Raw genomic sequence first — 19740 nt, 5'->3', positions numbered from 1 at the left:
TGTTCTCCAGTTCCTGAGTTTTTTCTTCTGCCTCTTGAGATCTGCTGTTGTATGTTTCCATTATGTCTTTCATCTCTTGTGTTGTACCTTTCATTTCCATATATTCTGCCAGTTGTTTTTTTGAACTTTCAATTTCTACCTTATGTATGCCCAGTGTTTTCATTATATGGTTCAGCTCTTTTACCATATCTTCCCTAAACTTTTTGAATTGACTTATTTTTAGCTGTTTCAATTTCTGTGTCTCAGCTGAAGTGTAAGTTTGTTCTTTTGACTGGACCATAACTTCATTTTTCTTAGTGTAGGTTGTAGTTTTCTGTTGTCTAGGCATGGTTTCCTTGGTTACCTCAATCAGGTTTTCCCAGACCAGAACTGGCTCAGATCCCAGAAGGAAGAAATATTCAGTATCTGGTTTCCCTGAGGGTGTGTCTTAGAAAATTGGTACATCCTGTGATGCCTCAGGTCACTGTGCCTTTCTGCCCAGCAGGTGGCTCCTGTCAGCCTGTAATTCCAGACTGGTATAAGGAGGTGTGGCCCGTGGCTGTTTTCCCCCAGGCTCTGGGGTCTGGTTCTGAATGGAAGGCAGGTAGTAGAGCTGGGCCCTACTCCTTTCCCTTAGAGAAGATAGACCCCCCCGTAGGGACAGGTCATTAGCATTTCAATGGTCTCTCTCTGCCTGTGCTCTCTCCACTCTTGTCTGTGTCAGAGCACTGGGAACTGGAAATGGCTGAGGCTTTCTCCACTGAGCTGAAAAAGGGACAGAAAGTCCCCTTCAGGGCTAGTCCATGGCGACCCTCCAGCTCTCCAAGGTCAGTCATCACCCAAAGCCTCTGTCTGCTTGTTGGGGATTTGTAGCTTGTAATGAGCAGTTCACATTCACTAATTAAAACCCCAGTTGGAGCTCAGCTGAGCTATATTCACTTCTGGGAGAGAGCTTCTCTTTAGCATCATGATGCTTTGCAGCTCGGGCTGTGGGGGGAGGGATCTCCCAGCTTGGATCCACAGCCTTTACTTACAGATTTTATGCTGCGATCTCAGGCATTCCTCCCAATTCAGGTTGGTGTATGATGAGTGGATGGTCACGTTTGTCCCCCCACAGTTATTCCAGATTATTTACTATGTTCCTGGTTTTTTTCAGTTGTTCCGGGGGGACTAACTAGCTTCCACTCCTCTCGATGCCACCATCTTGACTTCCCAAGTCTGTTTTGAGGATTCTATCTGAGACGTGTTAGGGTAGCCCAGTGGGTAAAGGAATCTTTCCTTACACACTTCTATTGTCAATTGTTGCTAGAAGTCATGGCAGCTCTAGTCTGTCCCACTTCCATGTCAGGCCCGGTGCTGAATGCTTTACATCCATTCTCCCGAGCCTTACAGGAATGTTGAGGGGCAGATGCTGACATTCGTATCAGAAGGATGAAGAAGGTGAGCTTCATGGAGGTTGAGTTAGGGATTGACAACCCAGTTCTTTCAGGCGATGACAGTGAGTTTGGTGGGCTCAGGCGTAAGACATCAGAGTGAGCTGGGGGCTGCGGAGAGCTGGACGGCACCTGGGCATCAGCTGGGGGCAGCATCGCTCAGCTCTGGCTTATTGTGGAAACCAGGGACTGTGACTTCATCTAATGATTTTCCAAAAGTAACTGGAAACATACCATTTTATGGAAGCATCATCATTTGTAAATGTTGGCAAAAAATATTTTGTAATGTTACACATGCTGTGCCGGGCAAGCAAGCATGTCTGAGATTTAGATTCAGCCCATGAGGGACCAGTTTGTAACTGTGGGTTAAAAGAAATTTTATACTTTCTGTAAGTGTTGGAGGGATCGGGGTGAAGGAGACAGAACTGGTGCCTGTATCTCATGGAGCCTATTTTGGTTTGCTAAAGCTGCTGGAATGCAATATACCGGAAATGGGTTGGCTTTTTCAATGGGGATTTATTAGGTTGCAAGTTTACAGTTCTAAAGCCATGAAAATGTCCAAATTAAGGCTTCAAGAGGTAGATACCTTCTCTGAGGAAAAGGCCGATGGCATCCAGGGTTCCCTCTGTCAGTTGGGAAGGCAGTGGCGATGTCTGCTGGTCCTTCTTCTCCTGGGTTCTGGTTTCAAAATGACTTTCTCCAAAATGTCTCTGGGCTTCTGCCTCTCTTAGCTTCTCTCTACTCTCTCCAAAATGTCTCTGCATTTTATCCTTTCATAGAGGACTCCAGCAAGGGGATTTAGACCCACCTTGAATGGGCAAGGTCACACCTCCATGGAAACAACCTAATCAAAGATCCCACCGTAAACAGATCTGCCCCCACAAGATTGGATTACAAGAACATAGGCTTTACTCGGCAGGTGAACTCACTGTGCTCCCCACTACATGGGACCTGATTCCCAGGGGTGTAAATGATTCCCAGGGGTGTAAATCTCCCTGGCAACACAGGACATGACTCCCAAGGATGAGCCTGGACCTGATATCGTGGGATTGAGAAAACCTTCTTGATGAGACGGGGGAAGCAAAATGAAACAAAATAAAGTTTCAGTGGCTGAGAGATTTCAAATGGAGTTGAGAGGTCATTCTAGAGGTTATTTTTATGTGCTATATAGATATCCCTTTTTAGGTTTTAGTGTATTAGAATAGCTAGAAGAAAATACCTGAAACTGTTGAACTGCAACCCACTATCCATGATTCTTGAAGACAATTGCATAACTACGTAGCTTACATGGTGACTGTGCAATTGTGAAAACCTTGTGGTTCACACTCCCTTAATCCAGTGTATGGACAGAAGAGTAGAAAAATGGGGACAAAAACTAAATGAAAAATGGAGTGGGATGGGGGGATGGAATGCTTTGGGTGTTCCTTTTTAGTTTTAGTTTTATTCTTTTTTTCATTCTTTTTGGAGTAATGAAAATGTTCAAAAATAGATTGGGGTGATGAATGCACAACTATATGATGGTGCTGTGAACAGCTGATTGTGCACCATGGATTATTGTATGGCATATGAATATATCTCAGTAGAACTGAATTAAAAAAAAAAAAAAAACATAGGCTTTTCTGGGGTACGTAAGAGATCTAAACTAGCATAGAGCTCATGGTCAGTTTCAATTTAGTCTCCTGTCATGCCCTTCCCTTGGGATGTGACAGGACACTTCCTAGGGGAAGCAGAAGCCTGATGGATGGGTAGAGTGGTCAGGTGAAATTCGGGAAAGAGTATTCCAGGTAGAGAGAACAGCAGATACAAATACTTGGAGGCAAGAGGGAGCTGGTGAGTTGTGGTAAATGAAAGAAATCAGGCATGGCTAGCAAGGAGAGTGGGAATGAGATGCGGCTGGCATGGTCCATGCCTGGCTTCAGCCTTCCAGGCAGTGTGGAATATTCTGGTGAGGCTAGGCTGCAAGTACAGATAAGCCTCCAAATCTCAGTGGTTTGACACAATTCAAGTTCCCAATCTCTCCCTGCTGTGAAGTTCCTGAGGGGAGTTGAACAGCTTTCCTTAAGGTATTGCTTCTATGCAGAACACGTGGCTTCAGGAGGTGCCCAGTGTTAATTGCCCGGGCCTGGAAGTGATGCTTCCGCTGATAGACCCCACAGCTAGGGGGGCTGGGAAGTGAGGTAGAGCCCACGGATTTCTGAGAGCCCCAACTTTGTCTGTACCCTGTATTCACTGGTTAGGATTTCATTCTTCGAGCAGTGGGAAGACAGTGGGGGTTTTCACACAGAGTAGTGACAAGATCAGACTTGTGTTTTAGAAAGATTCTTCTGGCTGCAGCCAGAGTTGGCCCCCATGCCGGGAAGCTGGAGCCATATCTGGTGTATAGTATGGAAGTAACTGCAGTGGGAGTTAGCCAGAGTGGAGGCACAGCATATTTTTTTCCCCAGATTTATGAATTTTTATTATTTTATCTAACCATTATTCGTTCATTCTTCATTTATTTGTTGGTTTGGTTTGCTAAGTTTCAATTTATATGAACACTGGAAATTACATATGTATGTAATATACATATATTCTCCATTAGATGTGGCAATGTAGCAATGATATTTGTTCATATTTAGAGTAAAAAGCATCAAATTATATTTTTCTCCTTGGTGTAGGCTGAGGCATTTTCTTTGATTAGAACTTTTGTTCATCTAATAAATAAATGTATTTTCTTATAAAGTTTAAGGCACCAAAATGCTTTTTGACATGCATATTGTTTTGATTACTTTAAATCTTTATGGTGATTTTATAACTCAGTACTCAACAAAAAAGAAGCCCCACACATGAGCAAGTTTAGAATTATGCCCCTTTCTGTTTTGGGAGATTGGATCCTAAACTCTTTTCATCCTTTTAGTCTTTTAAAAATATATATATAAATTCAGTTTTATTGAGATATATTCACAAAACATACAATCATCCACGGCGTACAATCAACCATCATATATTTGGCACAGCAAATTTTTAGTTAACACACAATGTCCACCTTGCGGGCTCAGCCTGAAAAAGGGAGACCGTGAGAAAAATAAATTAGTGTAATTAAAAATAAAAGATCAGAGTGCATTTTGTATATGTCTTCTTTATTCCAGATTGAAGATTGTACGCATTCTACACTTACATTGCTATACAGCTCAGATCCCCAAAGCCAAGGGTATGGCCTTCTGTGGACCTCTGAAGGGATTTTCAGGGGCAACTGAACGTCTCACGGACTTGAGAACCTCATTGCCAGGGAAGGTGCTCTCTTTTCGGGGTCTGTAACCAGGACAAGAGTGGGGAATCCTTGCGTCAAAGGGATTCCCTATTGATTCCAAACAGCCTGATGCCTTGTTTCTGTCAGAAACATCCTTTGGTGCAATAGAAAGCATTCTGTGCTGAGACTGACCCCCACCTGCCTACAGTTTTTTATAGTTTACAAAGTGTTTTCTAAGCCATTTCCTCATTTGAGCCTTGAAATATTTTAATCAGTTACCAGATATTTTATTTTCAACCAAGGGACCAAAGCTGAGACCGAAGCTCAGAGACTGTGTCCCACAGCAGCCAGGAGCCCTGGGAACAGTCTAACCTGGAGTTGAAAGTGCTGGTTTTGCAGCCACACTTTTTAGCTGTGAAATTTTGGTGATCTTGTATATAAGATATGGATAATTGCACAAAGCTGTTTGGAAGCTCCAATGACACGATGTGGGGAAAACGTTTTGCAAAATGCCCTGTCTAAATGTTGTTGTCCTTAGACCAGACATGTCATTGAAAGTGTTTGCCCGAGTTGTGCTAAGGAAATACACATGCATGACAGTGGAAGATGAAGTGAACCTATGCCCTCAGTTGTTATGTCTTGGGACTGCATTTGCACTATTTGACTTTGAACTTCATTGCCCAAATCACGGTGACTTCTTGAAGAGCTATGTCCCTCATCTCCCATGGGCCACATCTCTACTTCTCATTTCTGTGGGTGGGTGAGGGCTGGGGTCGAGGTGGAGGTGTCGTTTGTTAGAGTCTTCCCCACAAGCTCCACCACCGGATTTCAAGGTGGTGACATTTCTAGGGCTATACTCATATATGTGAATTCCAGTTATAGAAGCTAGCCTGAAAGAGTGAAGAGGCCAAGTGGGCCCTGGGGTGAACCAGAAGGCACTTGCCTAACTGGGAATGGACACCCCAGTTCTCATTGACTGTTGCCTAGGGGGAATGCTGCCCAGGGTGGCTACACCTTGGGAATTTTTCTAGGGAAGTCTGAAATCTGGATGTGTATGTGTGTGTGTGTGTGTGTACACACACACACACACACACACACATTTTTTTTTTCCAAAATTATCAAAAGCTTCAGCCTCACAGCATTTCACTGGCTGGCAAGATTAAGGCCACAAGTTGGCCACGAGGCTTTGGGTCACAGCTCTGGACTTCAGTTTTCTTACTTATAAATTGGTGATGGTGATAGTTATCATCCTCCATGGGGTTATCAAGGTGACCAGATGAGAAAATGGAATGCCCAGCCCTCCACTCTGGGTCTGGCTGTGGGCATCCAGCAAAATGTGAGCTACTTGTGTTCTGCTGATATTTGGAATCCTCAGGCTTCCGAGATTGTAATCCCGGTCCATTTGGGGCCCACAACCCTTATTACTAAAAGGAACCATGGGATTACCCAGACTTTTCAAGTGTTGTGGTCAGGGAGATTACATTAAGGGCTTTTGTATTTTTGTGTATTAGAAAATGAAAACTAGCCTTCCCCAAACTCACAGTTTCGTGGGGGTGGGTATGTTTTCTAAAAAAAATAAATTTCAGCAAAAATAAATGAATTAACTTAAAGGAAAAGTTTTAAGTAAACAAAAATGTAAGTGCAATGCTAAACATCGAGATGGTGCTCGGCGAACAAGAATTGGACAACACAATGGTCCCATCGTATTTCCCGCCACATCCTCGCTCGCGCGTCCTTGGTAGACTTCCCCCTCCCCGCTTTCCAGCCCGGGCAGGCGGGAGGCGGCAAAGGAAGGGAGCACCGGGCAGTGACGGACACCCTGGCCACGGAAGAGGGCGGGCTTCGCTTCAGTCCCCCGGATCCGTGCTGAGGGGCTCGGCGGGCCCCACGCGCCCAATCTCGAAAGCCCAAGTTCTGGGCCCCGGTTCTGCCATTTCCAGCTCGGAGACTTTTGGCTGCGAGACCTTACTTCCCTCTTTGGGGTCACGGGAGCGAGAGGCTGCAGGTGGCCCTGAACATGCCATGGTTCCGCTAAGCGTCCGGAACCCTCCGCAAGGCCCTGGCTTGCGCGGGTTCTAAGATGAGGACAAAGCCCGCCCGGATCTAGAGCGCGCGCGTCACTGCGGCCAATGGGAAGCTGGCGCCAGGCTGAGTGACGGGCGGACACAGTCAATGGACACACGTCTTGTTGCGAAGTGGCGCCGGCCCCGGCATTATAAAGAGCGCCACGAGTCGGCATTGTCAGGCGGCGGAACCGCGCGGGCCGTAGAGGGGTTGTTGGCCGGTGGGCTCTTCGCGGCCGCCGAGGAGGCTCAGGAAGGGAGGAGCGCGGGAGCGGCTCCGTCGGCTGACGGAGGCGAGGCCCCGACAGCGCGAGCGTGAGCGCGGCCGAGCCCGCGGCGGCTTCCCCGGCGGGTGGGGACGAGCGGGCCCCGCGGCGTCATCGGCGGTGAGGTAAGCTGCCGGGGCGGGGGCCGGGCCGGCGGGCGGGAGGTCGGGGCCGGGCCCGCCTGACGCGCTGTCGCCGCGGGCGACCGCTCTTTACAGGAGCCGCGGTGCAGCGGCCTAACATGTCGGAAGCGGGCGAGGAGCAGCCCATGGAGACCACGGGCGCCACCGAGAACGGACACGAGGCCGTCCCCGAGGGCGAGTCGCCGGCTGGGGCCGGCACCGGGCCTGCGGCGGGGACCGGCGCCGGAAGCGCGGCGCCCCCCACCGGGAACCAGAACGGCGCCGAGGGCGACCAGATCAACGCCAGCAAGAACGAAGAGGACGCGGGGTAGGTGCGGCGGTGGCGGGAGGACGGGGGCGCCGCCTTTGTTCCGGGGCCGCCTTTTGTTGGCGCCACGCGGTGGGAGGAGGGGCGGCCGGGCCGGGCCGGGCCGGGCCTGGTGGCGGTCCCGGGATCGCCCCGCTCGGGCGGCGCTGCGGCGCGGTCGGGAGTTCGTAGGAGTTTGTTGGGGCGGCTTTGGCCCCGCCCCGGGGCCACTCGCGCAGGGCTGGGGGGTGGGGGGAGAGGGAAGGTGCTCGGACCCCGGGCAGAGGCCGGGTTTGGGGCTGCGTGGGCGGAGTTGGCGCGCGCTGGGGTGTAGGGGGACAAGCCTCCCTCCTCCCCTCCTGCCGAGGGCGGAGTCACCGGCTGATCGTGGTCTCTGCCCCAGGAAGCCGCGAGTTCCTTGAGAGCGAAATCTCAGGGGGAGGGGAAGACGGGGAGAGACGACAGCCCTTTTATAAGTGGTTTTTAGGCACATTAATTTCCTGTTTTGTGAAAGCTCGGGGCCTTAAGTCACCACCATTCCCTTCCCCCCTCCCTCCGAGGTTGTCTTTCCTTTTCCCTCTTGGGAAAGGGACTTGGAAGTGCATGATCTTTTTAAAGCTTTGTTAGGATGAGGGTGGAGTTGAGTTTGGAGGGTAGTGGAGATGTAAGACCATTCTAAGGTAGAACCCTGCAAGACTCTTAAGAGCAGGTTTAGACCTTGGTAGATGACTCGACTTGTAATCTTTTCAGTGAAAGGTTTTGAAGTGACAGCCCTTCCTAAAAGTCATAGCTTGCTTGTTTGACTTGTTGCCATCTGTCTCGCTCTACCTTTCTAGAAAAATGTTTGTTGGTGGCCTAAGCTGGGATACCAGCAAAAAGGACCTAAAGGACTATTTTACCAAGTTTGGAGAGGTTGTTGACTGTACAATAAAAATGGATCCCAACACTGGTCGGTCAAGAGGGTTTGGGTTTATCCTCTTCAAGGATGCAGCCAGTGTGGAGAAGGTAATCTGGGTTTTTATATCAGCTGGCTTTGGGTATAGGATTTGGAGAAATGATGAACTGTTGGCTCATCGTGTGGCTAAGTGCTTTGGGAAAAGCAGAAAGGTTAGGTACTTGTGTTCCTGTGTTCAAAGATTTAAATGGGGAGTGAAAAGTATGGGCTGAAGTGGTCCAGGAAGGTGAGAGTTGACATTCATTGCCTAATCTGGACACTGCTGACCACTTTAAATTGAGGATTAGAAGAGTATTTACAGTTGCTTTGAGTTAGTCTTTACTTTAGCCCCCTTTCACAGAGAAAAACATTGCAGCTCAGGGATATTTTTCACCAGGAAGAGATCATGCAACTAGTGTGGGTTGGGACAAGGATTTCAAGCCCAGCAGCCCAGCCTCCAGTCTGTGCTCTTAATCATAGCTGCTCTCCTTCTGGAGGAGACAGGCCTTAACCTGGGCTGCCTGGACAGGAAGAAGGGTGCATAGCATTGCTAAAGCCTCGGGTGAGGACTGATTCCTAGGTGTTGTCAACCCGCAGGAATTCAGGTTTGAAGAAAATGGGATTGGATAGTCAAGCTGCGGTAGTTCGGAGGAGGTGGAACATTTTGTGTACCTCCTTTGGAGTTTTATGGCTCAGAGAGAAGGTTGGGGTCATGCTAAGTTAGAATGTAATCCCCCCCTCCCCTTATGTTGGAACAGGTCCTAGACCAGAAGGAACACAGGCTGGATGGCCGTGTCATTGACCCCAAAAAGGCCATGGCCATGAAGAAGGATCCAGTGAAGAAAATCTTTGTGGGGGGTCTGAATCCTGAAGCCACTGAAGAGAAGATCAGGGAATACTTTGGAGAGTTTGGGGAGGTGAGTGTGTGGCCCCGGGAGTAGCGGACCAGCTGCACTGAGGTCACCTTTCTCCTGGTCTTGTGCAGCTTTTGCTGGTCAGAGCCCTTCTCAGTGGGTCTTCATTTTCATCTCTGGCCTTTGTGGCCTTATCTCCTGTGATTTCCCTCCAGGCCCTGGGGCAGGGAGGGGGCATTGGCCCTAAGGTTTGCCTCTCTTTACAGATTGAGGCCATTGAGCTTCCCATGGATCCAAAGTCGAACAAAAGACGGGGCTTTGTTTTCATCACCTTTAAAGAAGAGGAACCTGTGAAGAAAGTTCTGGAGAAAAAGTTCCACACCATCAGTGGGAGCAAGGTAAGGTGTCGCCAACTTTGTGCTTGTCCTCTTGGGGATTAGGGACCTTAGGGAGAAGCCAGTGGGCTCTTTAACATCCTGATCTCAAGGAGCTGGTAGGTAACAGTGGTTTGAACACAGTATGTGAGGGAGGTGGGAGAGGAAGGGTGGTTTCTGAGGGATAGAGCATGCTTTGATTCCTGACTTAAAGCTGGAGTCTGAGGTGTATGAGGACTGCAGTTTAGATTTTAGAAGGCTCTTGAACTTCTGCCTCTCACTCCCTTCTGCAACAGAGTTGTCATTATCCACCTTCATCCCCTTTCGGCACTGTCTTAATTCCCTATCCCAGTCAGAGGTCTCCCAGGGTCAGGGCCAGTTTGAGTGTGGGGTCCTGTGCACTATCCTGAGCTCTGGTGGAGTTGGGTGGTTCGGGCTTCGGGTATTCTTTCAGGTGGCTGTGGAGGCAGTTGGTAGTTGGGTGCGGCCTGGTTGTGGCAGGGTGTGTCTGAGCAGGAGTGGCAGTCAGATAAGGTGGGACAGGTAGGGTGGGGCTCTTGGAACCCTGCATTCTGGCTGGGAGTTTTGAAAGACTGGGTTGGGGTTGGACCTTAAGTTTTCTGTCAACTTGAGGTTGGATCGCAGGGCTCTCAGATGGTGCCATGTTCCTGTGCCATGATGTGAAATAGGGTGGGAAGAGCCTCGGGGGCGCAGTGTCAGTCAAACTGCTGGAATGGATCTTGAAATAAGTGCTGCATTCACTACTGAATCACTTGGTAGGAGTAATTGGCCAATTCTTTATAGGAGGATGCTTGTGTAGCGGTACTGTAAATGGTTTGTACTGTTCTTAATGGGGGGGGGGTGTCAGCTTTAAGCAGGAGCCTTGGAGCCCTTTGAATGTCTCCCACCCTACTCCTTGAGGTCAGATTATTTTTTCCTTTTTGAGCAAAAAGGAAACATTCTTTAGGCCCTGAGGATACAGACACTGGCCCATCCCAACAGTGGACCAGAGGTTGGAGTGGGGAGGCTAAGTCCTGGGCCTCAGTAGTTTTCTTCACCTATAAAGTGGAGGTCAGCGTAGCTTCTTGATAAAGGAGAATTTAAGAGGGATGCCTCATTTCTTACGTAAACACAAAATAATCCTCCTTGTCAGCTAAGGCACCTCATCTGGGAAGTCTCTGAGCCTCTTTCCCAGTAGCACCACAGTGGTCCTATTCCCCAGACACCTCTTGTCTGGCCGCATTGGGCCAGGATGGGTGCAGTTGCCCTTTGTTAGTCACGGAGCTGCCCCACGGCTGAGATGAAACAGATCTGTGGTTGTAACTTTCATCCCCTATGCCTTTTCTGGGGAAAGGGTCAAGCTTAAAAGGCCCTAGTTACGATCTTGGTCTGTTTGTTGGGACTCAAGAGCTTCTAGCCCATATGTGGCGTCCTACCCAGCATGTTTGGCCCAGCTCTGCCAGGTGAATGTTTGTCAGGTGTTGTGCACCAACCCGGTCATGAGCTTGTCCCTGGCCTAACTTCCTGTCTCCCCTTGGCTTTTAGTGTGAAATCAAGGTGGCCCAACCGAAAGAAGTCTATCAGCAACAGCAGTATGGCTCTGGGGGCCGTGGAAACCGCAACCGAGGGAACCGAGGCAGTGGTGGCGGTGGAGGAAGTGGAGGTGAGTGGAGCCTAGATGAAGACTGGTCCTGTTTTCCCTGCCTGGATGGAGCTTTCGGCGACTGTCTTGGGGGCCCACTCTGGCCTCTGGTGCTCTGTGTAAGACGGGCACTGGGCAGGAACAGGAGTGCTCTTCTGGGTCCGGGCTGGGTGTGTAGCTGTGCCACTGCAGCCTAGCCTGGAAGAGCCTTGGCTTCTTGAGCCACCTGGGGCCCCAGGGCAGAGAGCTTGTGTGTCCCGGCTCTAACTGTCCTGAGTCCTGGTATACCTGTGGGTGGCGGGCAGAAGGGAGTGGGGGTGGGGGGGCTGTGCCAGGTGCTTTACCTCCTTTTAACCCAGGCCCCTCTGACTCCAAAGCCCGGACTTTGTCCTTTTTGAAGCCAAGCTGCCAGGGAGGGTGGGGGGTGATTCTGAGTGAGCAAGCTCCTGTTTCATTTGCCCCCAGTGACTTCAGTGTCCTGGCCTTCCAGCCCGCTGCCTGGGTTTCTCAGGTGTTGGGCCAGGCCCAGGGCCCCTCCACCAGCCTAGCAGTCCCTTGGCTTCTGCCTCTGAGTTGCCATAGTGAGCCCTGTCACCCAAAGGGCAGGATTTCCTCCATTGTAGCTCCTGCGTGTGCTAAATGGTCCACGGGCCCCTGTGCCCTGCTCCCCCCACAGGTCAGAGTCAGAGTTGGAATCAGGGCTACGGCAACTACTGGAACCAGGGCTACGGCTACCAGCAGGGCTACGGGCCCGGCTATGGCGGCTACGACTACTCGCCCTATGGCTATTACGGCTACGGCCCCGGCTACGACTACAGTAAGTAGGAGAGAGGGAGGCCCCATCTACTCCCATCCAGGGGAAGCAGGACAGACAGTGCAGGGGTCGCTGGCAGCAGGGCTTTGGAGTTGGACAGGCCTCGGCTGCTGGCCTGGCTCTGCTACTTGAGCTCCCTGGTTTTGAGCTTGAGCTTTGGGGCCTGGTTTTATCTGTAAAGTGGGGAAGTCACTCCCTACCTTGCATGATAAGAGTAGCCACTGAGGAGGATGTGAGCGCCTGGCACAGGGTAAATGCTCAGTGAGTAGCAGCCATTATCACTGTCCTTCTTGTCCCCAGGTCAGGGTAGTACAAATTACGGAAAGAGCCAGAGACGTGGTGGCCACCAGAATAACTACAAGCCGTACTGAGGCTGCGGCAGGATGACGGGCTGACCGCACACGCTTTGTTTGGATATCGAGTGAACACAAACAATTATGTACCAAATTTAACTTGGCAAACTTTCTATGGCCTGTCCCATGTGCATCTTATTTAAAATTTTCCCCCTGGAAATCACTCCCCTGTTTACTATTTCCAGAGCTCTAGTTACGTTAGGCAGCATGTGGTGTATCTGAGGCCAGAGCGGCATTACAGGCTGATTATACCAGGTTCCCCAGAGCCAACTGGAGGGTCTGCTTCCAGCTGCCGCTCTGCAGCCTGGACCTGTGGACCCTGGTTGTAAAGAGTCACCTTTTTTGACCTTTTAATTTTATATTATTTGTCATACATTTCCTGTAATGGAAGTGTTAATTTTACTGTACTTTTTGGTACCTTTTGGGAATCTAATGTAAGGTATTTTACACGTGTCCTGATTTTGCCACGACCTGGATACTGAAGCTATCCAAGCTTTTGAAATAAAAATTTAAAAACCCCCAACATGGGTGAGTGTGGGATGTGCTGTGTGAGACATAGCCCAGAGCAGTGGGGTGCCAGGTGGTCCCCTCCCCAGCACCTTACTGAGCTGCTGGGTCCCCCTTGGGACTGGAGCTCCAGGGGAGAACTTGGCTGCTGCCCTCTCTGAGCTCCTGTGTTTTGGTCCAGGTCCACTGCCTTCATCTAATGGCATCCTACTAGGCAAAACCACACATGCTGCACATCCTTGGTTTCCTTTAATGACCAAAAGATGTCCCCTTGAAAGAAAGGAAATGGCCAGGTTTGAGGTGGCTGTGGCAGGGGGGGAAGGAGAAGGTGTAGTAAGGGCTGTACCCCTGCAGGAACATGGTGTCCAGGGCAGCAGGACACTGGTCTTGGGCCACTTGGAAATCATCTTGACTGAATCAATGAAAGGGGTGGCAGTGTAAACCTACACACAAAAGAGTATTGTGGGAACCAGCTCTGGCAGAAGCATTTGTTGGCTGGGGAGGAGCACCCCAAGTCTGGGAGTTGAGGCTCAAGAGCAGCTGGTAGCAAGAGGCAATGGGGCGGCAGGGTCTCCCTGTGGACAAGGCTTGCTAAGCGGTGAAGGAGCTGCAGCTGCCAGAATGGTGCCTAGCTCCGGGTCTCCAAGGGTAGGCCCTGCCCACTCACCTGGAGGAACAGACTTCATTGGGCAGAGCTGGGCTGGGGCCAAAGCTGCAGCGTTTCACAGCTTCTCACTTCTTCTTCCATATCTGAAAAAAGATCATGGCCACCCAGGCTGCCTTTAGGGTCCAAGCGTCTTGGGTGACAACTGAGCACATGGGCCTACTCACATCCTTCTCCTTACATGGCTGAGTACTAGCCATTGGGTCTGCACAAAGCCCTTGGCTCTTCCCATCTCAGCTGAAGCTCTGCGGTCTGTAACCCAGCTCTGGCCAGTTGGCTCCCCCATCACCCCAGGTTCCCCACAGATACACCCTCTTTCCACCATCAGTAGGAATGAAGTAGCCTGGAGATGAACCTGCTCTGATTCTCACCCTGAGATTGGAATTTGCTTATTTGAATCTCTTCCCTGAGCTCACTCTACACGCAGCAAAATCTCAGCACACAGCCACAGTTTAGTAAATACCAGTTACCATGTAAATAGATTTAGGAGAGACCCTTGGCTGACCTTGACCTTTCTAGGTGATTATGAATGCAGAGAAGTTTCATTTTGGATTCAGTTAGTCCTGGGTTCAAATTTAAGCCACTCAGCAGCTAAGACCTTCTCAAATTCAAAATGATGTTCCTCCCCAGGGGTCTACAAGGACATGGGTTCTCAGTTCCCCACTTGGTTCTGATGGCCAAGGCCAGCATTGGCCCACGTGGCCCTGCTTTCTTGGCCTTGCATCCCACACTGATGATGCCTGCCCAGGCAGGATGGGTGTTGGCTCAGTGCCCACCTACCCAGAGTCAGGCCAAGAAGGCCCCTCTGCCTCATCCAGAGGACACTTGGTTCAGCTGGTGGGCTCTCCCACCGTCCCTGATGCTTGCTGGGAGGCCCAATTTCTGGGCCCGGGATTGGCTCCTGGAGACTGGTTGGCCCACTCAGACTCCAAGCTCACCAGTCAGAATGGCATCCAGCTTTGCCACCATATGTCGTGCGTTGTCTGAGCTGAAGCACATCGGGGGCTTAAACTTCAGGACGTTCCTCCCGGGGCCATCAGTGCTCATCAAAATATAGTTCTCCTTCAGCCTGGGGGGACATGATATAGGAAAGGACCCTGCCATCCATCAGATAGGATAAAGACCAAATCCTTTTCCATGGCCTTGGCCTCAGGCTCTAGTTTCCAGCCACACTGCCCTCAGACCTCCGGAGGCCAGTTCCCCCATGACACTGCCCCTTCCAAACCCCCACTCATCCTCAGCCTGCTGGAACCCCTAACAGGGTGGGAGCCTCCCCTCTGCCTGGAACCCCAGCCTCACCCAAGGCCAGAATAGCCCCAGGGCTGCATGGCTGCAAAAGTAGCTGTCTCCTGCTTGCAACTCTGTTTCTAGGTCTGGCTAATGCTTTCTTTACACGTACACGATTTACTTTCTAAAAGGAAAATTCAAACATAAAATCAGTGAGCCTCCATGTACTCCTCACCTAACTTCAGGAACATCCCCACCAATCTTGTTTCTTTTGGTTTCCTCCCTCCCTGCCTGCAGCAATCCCCCCCCCCCCCCCCCCCCCATTATCCAGCAAGCCCAGAGGACTCGGCATTTTTAACCACCAGTTCTTTTTAGGAAGATGACTATCTCCCCAACTTCCTTAACTGGGTCACTGGTGCCTAAGAATCATGTTTAATACTCAGTATTTACGCTTTTAACCTAATAAGATATTTCCACCTCTGAGAAGGGGTTTAATGAAATTGCATTTTTACCCACTGATTCCCCACTCCTATTTTTTAAATATTTATTCCTTTTATTGCTATATTTAAGCCTTGTCTGGAATGGGGGAGTGTATGCCTTCTAGATCCCTCCCCTCCCATTCTTTGTGGTACTGCTAGTGGCCATTCTAGACAAAACAGGGTTTGGACTTTGGAGCTAGACAGCCCAAGGTTCAAATCTCGGCCCTGCACCCAAGAGCAGGGTGATTGCAGGTGAAACACCTGTCCCCTGAGCCCCAGGGTAGTTAGTTGTGAGGTGAGTGAAATCAGCCCACTAGGAGGAGGGCTGGGGCACTGGCGGATGTGCCTGATGCAGCCCCGGACCATAAAGAACCTGCAGAGAGAAGCCGCAGACTGGGTGACCACTCAGGAAGGGTCTCAAAAACAATATGAGGGAAAGAATTATAAGAATACCCCTTATGTGAATTTAAGATACAAACTGAGGGACATTTCCTAATTTGAATTAGGACCCGCATCAAACACAGAAGGGTTTTCAGTAGTGGGGAAAGGAGATAAAAGGAAGTAATTATACAGGAAGAGGGAAGGCTGTCTGAAGTCCCACTTGGGGTTCACATGAAAGAACATGCAAACTGGGGATCAGGGCAGGTGGATTCTGAGTCTTGAGATGCTCATTCGTCCAGATGGCCTCTGCCCAGTGGGGACCAGGGGTCCTGTCCACCCTGACAACCCACTGCTCTGGGAAGGAGAAATCTGGTTCTATCCCTGCCCACCTCCACCTCTAGAGCTGCTTCCTTCCCTTCCCTAGCCCTGGGTCTGAAATGCCGTGTTAAGGGCTGGTTAGAGTCCTCAGAGCACAGGAGGCTGCTGTGGGCTGGGAACGGCTCTCTGTGCCTTCAAGCCTTTGGTGCCAGGTGCTGGGTGCAGAACTGACCGAACCATGACCTCTCCTCTGGAGCCCAGGCAAAGAGGTGCACAGATGGGTCGCCTGCCTCCTGCTGCCCAGTCCCCCAGAGGTCCAGGTGCTGCACTCCTTCAGTTGGTCCTCTGTAGGCTCAGGCTGATGGAAACAGGATGGGAAAACGGAGGGGCAAGGAGGCCCCTTCCCCATCAGACACCCACTCTATTTCCTACTCTGGAAAGCAACTTTTCCCAAGGAAAAAAATACCTGGATACCAAGTAGTCAGCCTCTTCAGTGGCTGGAGTCCTCGTGGCCTTGTCTTTGATCAGATCCACGCCAATGAAGAGCCCAACGCCCCTGGAGCACAAGGTGGCAGCTCAGAAGCCAGGCCTGAGGAACCTCTGTCCTAGCTCTTGCCCTCTGCTGGGCCTCAGCCAAGCCCCCCTGGGGAGGGCAGCTTCAGTGTGGACAGAGGCAAGAGGTTTGGGGGTCAGACAGCTCAGTTTGAATCCTGGCTCTTCCCCTCCCTAGAAGTGCCATGTGGGGCAAGACTGCCACGGTGCCTCAGTTTCCCCCTCTGTAAACTGGAGTTAAAAATGCCCACCAGGCCAGGTTGATGTGAGATTAAAGAGGAAACAGCTGCTCGATAAGTGGAAGGTGACCACTGCCCCCAGAACCTCACCTGACATCCCCAATGATGGGATGCTTGGCTTTCTGCTGTCCGAGGAGCTCCATTAGGAAGCTGCCCACGCTGGCGGCATGAGCTTGCAGCTGCTCCTTCTCCAAGACATCCAAGACGGCCAGCCCCACAGCGCAGGACACAGGGCTGCCCCCAAACTGAGCAAGGGGACAAGGGGCATGTCAGGCCCCAGGAAGGTGAGGACTGCAGGACCACCACCACATTCCAAGGGCAGTGACAACGCACAAACCACGGAATCCCTTAGGGTCGCAGTCTCAGCAGGAAATGGAATTCTGAGGGCCCCCATGGGCTGCGAAGCTGCTAACATAACTAACTCAGCTTGGGGAACCCCTGGGGTGCTGCAGCAGGGGCCCCAAGAAGCAGCAGAATGGGAGAAGAGGGTGAGCTGTACATTCCCACGGAAGTTGTTTCTGCTAAGGGCCTCATCTCATTGGCTGGGCCCAGCCCCATGGCCTTGGGCTATTTCCCATGCTGCATTCAAGGGGATCAACTGTGGGCCAAAGCCATACCCGGGTAAAGCCACTGGGCGTGGCCAGTTCCCCCAGAGCAGAGTTTACGGCACAGACCCGAGCTGGCTGCCTGAGAGCTGTATCTGGCCTGCAAGACCTATTCTGTTTGGTTTGCGTGGCATTATGAAAAGTTCCGAATGAGGTCCTGATACTTAAAAATAAGAGACCTCACGCCAAATTCTCAATTTCTGACATAACAAAATTGGCACATCCAGCTACACTGGGCCTGGCAGCAGCAGCTCCCTTTAAGCACCCGGAGGATGGTGACTCCTCTCTCCTGCCTGGTCCTGCAGGCATCTCCTGTAGACCAGCTATATATTTTATAAATTACTGCCTTTAAAAATCTTTATTGAGGCATAATTTATATACATAAACTGCACGTTGACAGTGTACAGTTGGATGAGATTTGACAGATGCATACACCTGTGAATCCACCACTATAATGAAGAGGTGAAATATTTCCATCACCCCTCAAAGTTCCTCATGTCCCCCAACAACCATGATCTGCTTTCTGTCACTACAGGTTTGCTTTTTCTAGCCTGTCCTGTAAATGGAATCATATAGCATGTATCCCTTTCCCTCTGTGCCTGTTTTCTTCAGCTCAACATGTTTTTAAAATTTATCCACATTTTTATGTGGGTCTGTAGTTCATTGCTTTTTATTGCTGCATGGTATTCCATTTTACAGACATACCACAATTTGTTTATCCAACCTCCTGTTGACAGTCCTTTGGGTTATTCTGAATTTTGGGCTCTTACGAATAAAACTGCTATGAACATTCATGCACAAGTCTTTGTGAAAACAAATGTTCTCATTTCTCAGGTACATACCTAAGAGTGGAAATGCTACCTTATAGGATAAAGTGTGTTTCATTTTATTAAAAAAAACCTGTGAAACTGTTTTCAAAAGTGGTTGTACAATTTTACATTCCCACCATCAACGGATGAGAATTCTAGTTGCTTCACATCCTCGCCAACACTCGGGGTGGTGAGCCTTTTTAGTTTTTGCCATTCTAATGGGTGCATTGTGGTATCCTTGAAACCATCTTGAAACTCACAGGCAGAGCCCCATACTTGAGATGATAAAGAGCTTCTGAGGTATGAAGCAGCTTCCTAATATGTCCAAGAGAAATTACCTGTGGAATGGACTCGGGGGATGAATCAGGTGACCTACTGCATAGTATTACTAACTGTGAACTAGTTAAAAGGTAAAGGTGTTGGTCTACTAATAGCAACTTTAGTTTAGAATCGGAACCTGGCCAAGTGTTGAGCTAGCACAACTGATGGTTCCTTCTGGCACCATCCTCCTCCCCTCCCCCAACTCCTCAGCTCACTGGGGACTGTCTGGCTTTCCCTCAAAGCAAATTCTTCACAGAGGGTTCAGTGTCCCAAGGGAAAAAATGAGCTCACAGGGCAAGACATTTGAGGAATAGAATTATTTCAGAAGAAAAACAGCATACTGGGTAACAGATTTTAGCAGAAGCAGAAATGTAAGAGTGACCAAGGATTTAAAAGCAGCCTAATAAACATACTACAAGAGATAGAGAAGATATTAGCCACTTGAAACAAGAACACAGAAACATAAGTAAGCATATATAGGAGATGTGAAAAATACAATAGTTGAAATAAAAACAGAATAGATGGGGTAAAAGCAGAATGGATACTGCTGATGAATTGTGAACTTAAAGGCCAGACTGAGAAAATTCCTAGAAGGAAGGAGAACAAACAAAGACATATAAAATATAAAATAAAAGTGAAGAGATAGGGAAGACAGAAGTGGAAGTGCTAACATCTGGATTATGGGAGTCCTAGGAGGAGAAAATAAGATGGAAAGGTGCAGACGTTTAAAGAAATAATTGAAACAAATTTGTTGGAATTTAAAAAAAAAAAAAAAAGATGAACTACATAAGATTGAAAGAGTCTGTAAAGTGCCCTAGGAGACAGAGAAGGAAAAATCCACACCTGAATATATTAAAAGAAAATTTAAATTATCAAAGACAAAGACAATTCTAAAAGCCTACAGAGAGAGAGAGAGAGCAGATCATATACAAAGGAACAAGAATCAGTGATTCAGGGTGATGTCAAGGAAAATGGGGGAGTGAGACCCCTCCAAAAATCCTCTCCTCTGTAAAAACAATGATCAGCTAGCTAAAATGGTCAAAATCAACTTTTTTAGAGCTCTGAAAATTAAACAAAGACTGGCATTAATCTGGGGAGCATTTATTCAAGAAAAATAATATCTACAAGAACAGTGAGCTCTGGGATGTTTTAATACATCCTATTCCCGTCTCTCCCAGCCATGTGGTAGCCTTGAAAACCTGTAATCACAGTGAAAACCAACAGCCTGGCAACCACAGGAAGGGGGAAAATGGGGTTGACGCTCCTTC

General features: G+C 49.5%; 2 protein-coding genes across 7 annotated transcripts in view; one reads left to right on the top strand and one right to left on the bottom strand.

Annotated features, from left to right (window-relative positions):
- Positions 1-6858: 6858 nt before the first annotated feature.
- Positions 6859-12893, top strand: HNRNPAB (heterogeneous nuclear ribonucleoprotein A/B). Of its 2 annotated transcripts, XM_037823013.1 has the most exons (8): positions 6859-7095; positions 7189-7420; positions 8236-8404; positions 9092-9250; positions 9454-9585; positions 11107-11224; positions 11880-12020; positions 12318-12893. In XM_037823013.1, the coding sequence occupies exons 2-8, from the start codon at positions 7212-7214 to the stop codon at positions 12386-12388; spliced, it is 999 nt and encodes a 332-aa protein (XP_037678941.1). In that variant the 5' UTR covers positions 6859-7095; positions 7189-7211; the 3' UTR covers positions 12389-12893. The 2 variants fall into 2 exon arrangements, with proteins under 2 accessions (XP_037678941.1, XP_037678942.1); XM_037823014.1 differs by lacking the exon at positions 11880-12020 and having other exon boundaries at positions 6861-7095.
- A 111-nt stretch (positions 12894-13004) lies between these two features.
- The window catches only part of PHYKPL (5-phosphohydroxy-L-lysine phospho-lyase), a 46762-nt gene continuing 40026 nt past the window's right edge, over positions 13005-19740 (bottom strand). For 2 of the 5 annotated variants that reach the window (XM_037823007.1, XM_037823008.1), the window contains exons 9-13: positions 16828-16982; positions 16413-16502; positions 14480-14610; positions 13545-13627; positions 13009-13320 (exon numbers count right to left, since the gene is read on the bottom strand). In XM_037823007.1, coding sequence (XP_037678935.1) covers positions 13560-13627; positions 14480-14610; positions 16413-16502; positions 16828-16982 — 444 coding nt within the window. In that variant the 3' untranslated portion in view covers positions 13009-13320; positions 13545-13559. Of the gene's footprint in view, positions 13321-13544; positions 13628-14479; positions 14611-15089; positions 16305-16412; positions 16503-16827; positions 16983-19740 lie in introns of those variants that run through there. The other 3 variants (XM_037823005.1, XM_037823006.1, XM_037823009.1) reach the window with 3 other exon arrangements.

This window comes from Choloepus didactylus (genome assembly GCF_015220235.1).
Source record: "Choloepus didactylus isolate mChoDid1 chromosome 11 unlocalized genomic scaffold, mChoDid1.pri SUPER_11_unloc1, whole genome shotgun sequence".
NCBI classification, from domain to species: Eukaryota; Metazoa; Chordata; class Mammalia; order Pilosa; family Megalonychidae; genus Choloepus; species Choloepus didactylus.
The sequence above is the reverse complement of the archived record's forward strand: the minus strand, read 5'-3'. Positions and strand labels throughout refer to the sequence as shown.

Bases quoted from the DNA above. Each gene is read 5' to 3' on its own strand.
- HNRNPAB (XM_037823013.1), top strand. From the start codon at position 7,212: ATGTCGGAAGCGGGCGAGGAGCAGCCCATGGAGACCACGGGCGCCACC. The intron at 8,405-9,091 runs GTAATCTGGGTT...ATGTTGGAACAG, and splicing joins ATGCAGCCAGTGTGGAGAAG to GTCCTAGACCAGAAGGAACA. The intron at 9,586-11,106 runs GTAAGGTGTCGC...CTTGGCTTTTAG, and splicing joins ACACCATCAGTGGGAGCAAG to TGTGAAATCAAGGTGGCCCA.